The sequence below is a fragment of the Osmerus mordax genome, chromosome 13 (assembly GCF_038355195.1).
Source record: "Osmerus mordax isolate fOsmMor3 chromosome 13, fOsmMor3.pri, whole genome shotgun sequence".
Lineage (NCBI taxonomy): Eukaryota > Metazoa > Chordata > Actinopteri > Osmeriformes > Osmeridae > Osmerus > Osmerus mordax.
In genome coordinates, this window is record NC_090062.1 from 15719941 (window position 1) to 15729511 (window position 9571).

At 51.1% G+C, this 9571-nt stretch overlaps 1 protein-coding gene across 1 annotated transcript in view; it reads left to right on the top strand.

The window, feature by feature from the left end:
- Nucleotides 1–8218, top strand: part of efl1 (elongation factor like GTPase 1) — a 38561-nt gene extending 30343 nt beyond the window's left edge. Inside the window, exons 18-23 of the mRNA XM_067249475.1 lie at nucleotides 2892–3021; nucleotides 3162–3288; nucleotides 3476–3680; nucleotides 3900–4378; nucleotides 5342–5526; nucleotides 7496–8218. Coding sequence (XP_067105576.1) covers nucleotides 2892–3021; nucleotides 3162–3288; nucleotides 3476–3680; nucleotides 3900–4378; nucleotides 5342–5526; nucleotides 7496–7684 — 1315 coding nt within the window. The 3' untranslated portion in view covers nucleotides 7685–8218. The remainder of the gene's footprint in view (nucleotides 1–2891; nucleotides 3022–3161; nucleotides 3289–3475; nucleotides 3681–3899; nucleotides 4379–5341; nucleotides 5527–7495) is intronic.
- The last annotated feature ends 1353 nt before the right edge of the window (nucleotides 8219–9571 follow it).

Genomic DNA, 9571 nt, shown 5'->3' on the forward strand with positions numbered 1-9571 from the left:
GTTCCCTCCGCATGCGTTTAGCCTCGGAGAATATTATTCTTGAAAGCTCCATGTGTTTGTCTTTTCATCTAATCAATCACGCCGTCCATGCCCCTGTTCACCTTCCAATCAGCCGTTTGATTTATTACTTATTAGCTTGACCTGTTCGAGGTTCGGACCCCGTGAGAGGATGGGAGTATGGTAGTTACATGTCTTATTTTACGGCTACGGTTCTTCCATAATGAAGGCCCTGTACGGAGACAGCTTTGGCCTTGCCCGGCTCCACCTTGGGAACAGACACTGTGGCAACAATCAGGCTGGTTCTGCCAGGAAACCAATCAATACTCTGAATAGATTCCACTTGGCTTGACTAGATTCCCTCTGAGCTTGACTAAAGTGTTAACACCAACGTGTGTGTGTGTGTGCGCGTGCGCATTGATGCTGTCGTCCCTGCTAATGAATCATTGAACACAGTGCATTAAGGGAAATCCTCATATTGGAGCCCATAGTGTTCCTGGGAGTGAGTTTGACTCTGGCTTTTCATCCCGTCACTAGCTGAAAATGTGAGATGAGACGAGGTTAGATGTCTGTTGTTGCTGGAAATTGGCTATTCTTGTCAAGACATATCCTGTGATTGCACCAGTCGTCTCCAAGGCCAGCTTTTACTCTCTCTGTCTCATACACACACACACACCGGTTTCTCTCCTAACAAATTCTTCCTCCTTTCTCTTTCCAGTCAAGAGCCGAGCGTCTGTGTCAGTTTCATCATCTCTCGTTCCCAGAGTCTAACAGAATGACACAGGACAGGCAGGGGGCTTATTGCGTTTCTGGAACTCAATACTGCTCAGGTGGAACTTAACAGGAGAACTATTTCTATTTCCTTTACATTTACATTTACATTTAGTCATTTAGCAGACGCTCTTATCCAGAGCGACATACAGTAAATACCGGGACATTCCCCCCTTTAATTCCAAGGCTGAGTTCGGCCACCACATGTGGACAGCGGGCGCTTTTAGCAGCTATGGATTCAGTTCCGGACTGGAGTCAGTTTTGAGTTAAGCCACACGATAGCACAGAGACGGGGAAGAGAGTCTGGTGGCTGAGCGGTTAGGGAATCGGGCTAGTAATCTGAATGTTGCCAGTTCGATTCCCGGCCATGCAAAATGACGTGTCCTTGGGCAAGGCACTTCACCCTACTTGCCTCGTAAGGGCAGAGTAGTGATGGGAAGGCGCGGGCGGTGGGGGCAGGTTGGCAGAGCGTCAGAACCAGGAAATCCCAGATGCCCCTGACTCTCTACTGACCCTAAGTCCCTGCTCGCCTTGCTGAGAAGGTCAGCCACTTACAAGGCACGAGAGTTGTGACATCACCGGTGGCTCTCTCGTGCCCCACCCCCACCTTGCCTGGGCGTGCTCTTTGTCCTGGTAAATGGGTCAACTGCCAAGTCATTCGATCCTAGACATGCTGAGGAATGGTGTGTAATGATGTTAATGGGGGATTTGACTTGTTCTGATCTACTCTGCTCTGCCCTTCTGTCCTCTATTCTCCTCTGCTCTACTCTTCTCCACTCCTTTATCTGATCAAATCACTTTCAGTAACAAGCCCTTAAAAATACCTTGCAGTGTGTGAGGAGAGAGAGACAGAGAGAGAGAGAGAGAGACAGAGAGAGAGAGAGACAGAGAGAGACAGAGAGAGAGACAGAGAGAGAGACAGAGAGAGAGAGAGACAGAGAGAGAGAGACAGAGAGAGAGAGAGACAGAGAGAGAGAGAGAGAGAGAGAGAGAGAGAGAGAGAGACACAGAGAGAGAGAGAGAGAGAGAGACACAGAGAGAGAGAGAGACACAGAGAGAGAGAGACACAGAGAGAGAGAGACACAGAGAGAGAGAGACACAGAGAGAGAGAGAGAAATCTGTCCTCCTACGGTTTGACTCGTAACAGGATTACATGTGCCTGTTCTGGCGTGTCTGAGAGGAGGACAGCACAGTCTCAGACTGCCGTCTGCTCCACTTTAACACACAGTCCCTTCATGATTTGACCCAGTGACCTTCAGCTCAGCTAGTTTGTCCTTGTTTGTCAACAGACCAGACAGGCCATCCGACAGGTTACTGTTGATATGGGCTTTCCTTGTAGGGGTTTGTTGAGGTGGAGGTGAGTCGGCCCACGTCTTCCTGCAGTGCACAGAGCAGCATGTTTGGTTGCAGTGTCACTGGCAGGGCAGTGTCACATGACCTGGAACATTGGGTTTGAACATGTGTTCTCCTATCCTAAGCTGACCCTTTCTGTGAAACATGCCTTTGCCTCTCCAGCCCTCTGGTTGTCAATATTATGACTAATTAAGACCAACAGCTAACTAGCTAACTAGCTGTACATTATTACTGGCTTCTTGCTAGATAGCTACACATTATTACTGGCTGCTTGCTAGCTATTCATTAGCACTTGTTTAGAATTGTTTAGACATCGTACATTTTCTACTTTTTAAATGTTTATCGTATGCACCTTCCTGCCACAATGAATTCCTTGTTTGTGTAAACTCACTTGGCAAATAAAGCTCATTCAGATTCAAAATGATAAGGAGCTACATTAGTAATGACTGCTAGCTAGCTCAAATGAGAACTGACTGCTAGCAAGCTGTACGTTGGCACAAACTGGAAGAGAACCAATTTCATAATGACTGTATAACAAGCTCCTTTGCAGACCACACATTGTCAGGAACCACAGCAGAAAGGAGGTTAAATTAGCTTTGCCCTGTCACCTTCTGTTCTCAGTACTAACAATATCATCCAACAGTTTCATTATTAAAAACCCAGATTCATGATGCTTCATTACCATCTCTGCAGCTGTGTGTCTACCTGACCAGTCCTGTCTGTCTGAGGATCCATGTCATCTGTGTGAAACCGTGGTTGTGTCTGTGCAGGTTTGCTAAGATAGAGATCAGTGCCTCCAAGCCCATCATCCCCTTTAGAGAGACGCTAGTCCGGCCTCCCAAGGTGGACATGGTCAACGAGGACCTGGGGAGACAACACAAGGTGGCTGTCATACACCAGGTAGGACCGAGGGAGGGAGGAGAGCTGTACAAGCATATCAAATAGATTTACATTTTTAATTCCCGTGTTTATTTCAAGTGTAGGCTCATTTTCTTTCCGCTTTTGTGTGTGTGTGTGTGTGTGTGTGTGTGTTGCCCCAGGTGAAAGAGGAGGCGTCGCATGGCCGCTACTCAGACACCCTCCATCTGGACCCCAGCGGCCTGGTCACCCTGACGACCCCCAACCGACAAGCCACCCTAGGGGTCTGCGCCACCCCCCTCCCTGAAGGTCAGTCCCACACAGATGGCTCGGAGAGGCTTTAATCAATACACCGCGATTGGGAACTATCTGGGTCCTCGGGATTAATATTCATGCTCGGTTGCCTCGACGACGCCATTGTCTGGCACACACGCCGTCCGGGTCACAGGGGAGATGCGTTTGACCTTGAGGCGTTCTGTCGTTGTTGTGTTGTCAGAGGTGACCCGCCTGCTGGAGAGCAGCGCTGAGCTGATCCGGACTCTGGAGCAGGTGAACCTGTCTGTGAGAGAGGGGAGACTCATGGACGTGAGCCCCAGGACCCTGGAGGCTATCGTGGGGCTGAAGGCCAGCCTGGAGAGACTCCTGCCAGGACGGAAGTGGAAGAACGCGGTGGAGCATATCTGGGCCTTCGGACCGCGGAGGTAGGTCGGCTTGGCCATGCCAACAGCTCGGATTGGCTCCCCAAAACCATGCCAACAGCACTGATTGGCTCCCCAAAACCATGCTGCCAGCTCTAATTAAACTGAAACCATGCTCCCCCTCAATTAAACTGACCACCTCTGATTGGCTCCCCGTGTGTTCCACCTGCCTGTCTGTCTGTCTGTCTGGGGAACGATGCTAATGCTGCTGTCATGTTCCAGGTACGGACCCAACATCCTGCTGAACAGCGTGGAGGGCTACCACAGGTCGTCCGTGTGGCAGTGCCTGGAGAGGGGGGGCCGGGCGGAGGCGGGGGAGCAGACCGTCAGGGACTACGACAACAGCATCGTCAGCGGCTTCCAGCTGGCCACCCTGGCCGGGCCTCTGTGTGAGGAGCCGCTCATGGGAGTCTGCTTCTCCCTGGAGACGTGGGATATGAAGTCCACCCCCCAGCCTACGCACCAGGACTCAGTGGTGGAGGACTCCAACTCCCAAGATGCCTCGTTGGCGGCGGAGGCGGCGCCTGGACAAGGCCGGCGGCGGGCGGAGCCAGGGGCGTTGACGGACTGCTACGGGCCGTCCTCTGGCCAGCTGATCGCCACCATGAAGGAGGCGTGTCGACACGCCTTCCAGGCCCGGCCCCAGAGGCTGATGGCTGCCATGTACACCTGCGAGATCATGGCCATGGCAGAGGTCCTGGGTAAGAGTCAAGGTGGAGGCTGAGCGGTTAGGGAATCGGGCTAGTAATCAGAAGGTTGCCGGTTCGATTCCCCGCTTGGAAAAATTACGTTGTGTCCTTGGGCAAGGCACTTCACCCAACTTGCCTCGGGGGGTATGTCCCTGTACTTACTGTAAGTCGCTCTGGATAAGAGCGTCTGCTAAATGACTACATGTAAATGTAATGTACCTAGCACAGCACACACACAGCCCATTTAGGACGCAACAATGGTGATGTAGCTACCTAGCACAGCCTCAGACTGCCACACACAGACATTCCCTTTAGGATACAACTGTGGTGAAGTAGCTTCAGACAGTTATTGACTGTCTGTGAGGCTGAATAAGTAGCCTTTGTTCCTGAGGTGTAGCCTCTCCCAGCTCGGGGAACGCAACCAACACGTTCTGTCATCATGCAAACGACTCTCCACCCCCCACCGACAGTTTAATGCGTTACCAATCCTTCTCCCCTAGTCCCCAAATTGTCGTTGTTGGAAAGTTGGAGACGACCGTTGAAACTGTCGTTTAAACAGGCTTCTGGCTTGTTGTCAGGGAAACTCGTCCACTGAGCCCCTCAGAAGACCGAGTCAGCATAATTGTTCCAGAGATTAAATGTTATTACCCGCCAATTTCCCAAATTATTAAACTTTTTTTCCCTTTCCTCCCTTCAGCGATCTTATCAGCTGTTGTAATGGTTCATTATTCAGGCTCTCTGCAGGCTGTTTAGAGCATTTGTAGGTGTAATGGGTCACGCAAACTGGCCAGGCCTCACAGCATGATCATACGGTAACAGAATCAATAGGTACACTAAGGGTATGAAGATGATCAATATCTATATTAGATCATCTGTTTTAATAGATTGTATCATCTGTTTCATTATTAAATTGTGTGATCAACAAAGGCCATTTTTTCTGCTGTCATCACTCCTGCAAATTGTGTGTGTGAGTAGGTCGTGTGTACGGTGTCCTGGGGAAGAGGGAAGGCCGTGTTCTTCACGAGGAGATGAAGGAGGGAACAGACATGTTCATCATCAAAGCTGTGCTTCCTGTGGCCGAGAGCTTCGGATTCGCTGATGAGATACGCAAGAGGACCAGCGGGCTGGCCAGTCCTCAACTGGTCTTCAGTCACTGGGAGGTCAGAAAACTCTCTCACACACACACACACACACACACACACACACACACACACACACACACATACATACATTTACATTTAGTCATTTAGCAGACGCTCTTATCCAGAGCGACTTACAGTAAGTACAGGGACATTCCCCCGAGGCAAGTAGGGTGAAGTGCCTTGCCCAAGGACACAACGTCAGTTTGCATGACTGGGAATCGAACTGGCAACCTTCGGATTACTAGCCCGATTCCCTAACCGCTCAGCCACCTGACATACATACCACACAGCGCACTCTCACAGTCACACACACCACACACATGCACAACGCTGTCCAGCGCTGGCCAGGCTGGGTTCCTGGGTGTGCAGCCAGGGTCAGACCTGAGGCAGGCTGGGTTCCTGGGTGTGCATCCAGGGTCAGACCTGAGGCAGGCTGGGTTCTGGGTGGAGATCCTGGTGTGAGGCAGACTCCTGGGCTCAGGCAGGGAGAAGGCAGAGAGCATGTCACGTACCAGGCCAGGCCTTCTCTGCACCTCTGCCAGGATGTCCTGCAGTGTGCTCGAGCGGCGGGGGGCTGGAGGACGGCTGCTCGTATGGTGTCCTGTCTGAGACACACAGAGCCCGGAGATGAACTCGGGACACACTGGGTCTTCCAAAACTCCTCTTCTTTCTGCTCTGTGTGTGTGTGTGTGTGTGTGTGTGTGTGTGTGTGTGTGTGTGTGTGTGTGTGTGTGTGTGCGCGTGTGTGTGTGTGCGTGTGTGTGTGTGTGTCTTTGCGTTTGTTTGTTTCTGTGTCCAGGGATCAAGTGTTCCAGGCTGCTAATAATTGGCAAAATGACCGAGAGCACCAACCGTTGAAAATGAACGCACGCACACAGCTCACAAACTCTCTTCCCTCACTCCTCTCCTGTACTCATATTCAATCATAGATTGATATGGCCTCCTTATGATATTACCATATGAATGTGAGCTGTGCCAGAAGGGAAGCTGGGCTCTGAATGATGCATTGTTATGTACTTGAGGGAGCAGGTTATGGATTTTACATTAGAATGGGCTGTTTGTGGCGTAGATGGAACTTTGAAGTGAGAAAGAGTCTTGTATTGTTCTTGACATCAGGGAACAGCATCTGCCATTATAAGGAGACACAGGGTGTGTGTGTGTGTGTGTGCGTTCTTGTGCGTGCGCGCGTGTGTGCGTTCGTTCATACATGTCATGAGATCACTGTTCCTTTAGTTCAGTAGTTAGGTCCACTAACATGCTTCATAGAGAGCAACAGGGAGACAAAGGCGCGCGCGCGCACACACACACACACACACACACACACACACACACACCCAAAGTGAGAGAGCACAGCCAAGAGACAAAAGACTCTGAAGAGCAGAGTAACCCAAGCCATGCACACAACAGTGCTCACACAGAGAAGAGATTGAATCTGAAGCGTGTGTGTTATCTTGCGGGTGTGTGTGTGTGTGTGTGTTTGTGTGTGTGTGCTCGAGCGTACCAGTGTCCTCTTGTGAGTGGGGGCCCCTGCTGAAAGCGTGTACATTCACCCCATTACACTGAGAGCACAGTGCCCCTTCCCCTCTGAATCTATTGTCCCTAGGCACATGCTGCTCGCGTGTGTCAAGAGAGCTCACTGTAATCTGTCTGTTGTAGTAGCTCCCTGTCTGCCATCTGTCCAGGAGAGCTGGAGTCTGGAGGCCCCCCCCCCCAGGGCCAGGTGCCCCCCAGGGCCAGGTGCAGGCCCCTCATACAGGGACAGTAATTATTACTGCCTCTGTAATGTGTGCGTGCGTGTGTGTGTGTGTGTGTGGAGGGTTGTGGCATCGAGGTTTTGTCTAGGTGCAGCAGCAGTAGGCATAACGTCATCACTTAACAAGTCTGTAGGGCACACACACACACACAACCTGGAACACAGTAGCACAGCTGTGGCTTGGAGGGAGTCATTTCTTTCATGATCTAATGACGCCTCCCCTCCCCTCTCCAGGTGATCTCCAGTGACCCGTTCTGGGTTCCTACCACAGAAGAAGAGTACCTCCACTTTGGAGAGAAGGCCGATTCCGCCAATCAAGCTCTGAAGTACATGAACGCTGTCCGCAGGCGCAAGGGGCTGTACGTGGAGGAGAAGATCGTGGAGCACGGAGAGAAACAGAGGACTCTCGGCAGGAACAAGTAGAGACTTGTGTGACTGGTCTTGTCTGGTCTGGTTCAGACAAGTATGGACCAGCCTGTTTTGGTCATATCAGGTTCAGATTGGTTTGGAAGAGTCTGGTCTGGTTCAGACTGGTTTAGACTAGCCTGGCCTGGCCTGGTGAGGAGAGAGAGCGAGCGAGCGAGCGCTGGGACCAGCCTGTGTGAAGCTCCAGGGAGACCTCAGTGCACCAGCCTCCGTTACAGCATATCTGAAGAGTGTTCTTGCTAAAGCAGCTCTAGCAGTTTCACTTTGGTGAAGTGGCTTGAATTAATTTTTGCTCTCACTCCCCCTCTTGAATTTCATTAGACAGACCCTGAAGACTGGCATTCAATTTTCAAAACATAAACGTGGGGAAAATTGGGAAATTAGAAGTGTTTTAATTATTAGGGGACCGCAGCAACGAGCTCTGGTCTGCTTCCTGTGTCGAGGGCTCTGCTCTAGATAGCTGTGCGCATGAAAGCAACTGTCACTCGCTTGTGTTTACTAGGAAACATTAAATGAATACAGATCCTGAAATGTGTGTGTTTGTGTTTCTGCCTTCCTGTGTGAGTGAAATGGGAACACATCAGAGGACTAGCACAGCGCCGACACACTAGCCTTCAGGCCAGGTGTCCAGTGTGAGAGGTCAAGGGTTACTTGAGGTTAAAGAGCCAATCAGGGTTCACACTGACAGTGATGAGGTGAACACTGAGCTCTTGCATTTTACATTTTAGTCATTGAGGAGAATGACTGGTGAGGAGCGCAAAGGATGGATGGTAGTATCTGCTCTGAGAGAGTAGTCTCACATAGAGCTGCGGTGATCCCTTTGTGACACGGCGTGAGCTGGAGGTGTGCTGCTGAGGGAGTCACACTTTCCGGAACACTTACTGCAAGGTACAAGTCAGCTCTGCGAAGTCGTCGGGCTCGGCTTGTTTTGTATTTTGTTGACGACTGTATTTTGTGGTATTTGGGCGGTGGAACACGTGGTCCTCTTAAGAGACACAGCTGTCGACACTAAATACATCTGCGAAGGGGAAAGTGGGACACCGAAACACGTAAGCACAAGCTGGTTGTTGTGGTGTAGTGAGGCGAGTGGATCTCCTCCTGCCATGACATCAGCATAGCAAACAGCACATGCCTCCTGCAGGAGTGTGGCTTGGAGCTAACATATTAATGTGTGTGTGTGTGTGTGTTCTTGAACCTGCTCAGCTATTAGGAGGAGGAGGGAGGGAGGTAGAGGGAGGGAGGGAGGGAGGTAGAGGGAGGGAGGTGGAGGGAGGGAGGTAGAGGGAGGGAGGGAGGTAGAGGGAGGGAGGTAGAGGGAGGGAGGTAGAGGGAGGGAGGGAGGTAGAGGGAGGGAGGTAGTGGGAGGGAGGTAGACAGAAATAAAGAGAGGGAGGGAGAGGGGTAAGGAGAGAGAGAGAGGGAGGGATGTTACACTCACAGGCGGGAGTCCATTCATACATTATTCATCGGGCTGCCGCATGAATGCTGTCTGGAGCAGGGGCTCATGGGAAATGATAGAATCGCACACCTTCTGAAACATGAGTCAGGTGTGACTTCACTCTCCTCTCTGTGGGGCTGCTGGCTTCCAGCCACTGTACACCAATTTCCCTCTGTTCAACTAATAAAGTTATATAAAGCTGGATTGGAACCAGGTTGGAGGGCAGCCCTGCCGACATGGTTGTGCTCAGGGATGCTGGATAGAGGAGCGATACACAGCAGAGACACTATGTTGGATGTACTCATAGTGTCCCGGTCTGGATTGCTGTTTCCCTCTTCTTTCTTTCTCTCCCTCTCTTTCTCTCTCACCTTCTCCGTCTCTTTCACCCTCTCCATATCTCTCTATCACCCTCTCTCTCTTTCTCCGTTACACAGGTTGAAGCTCTC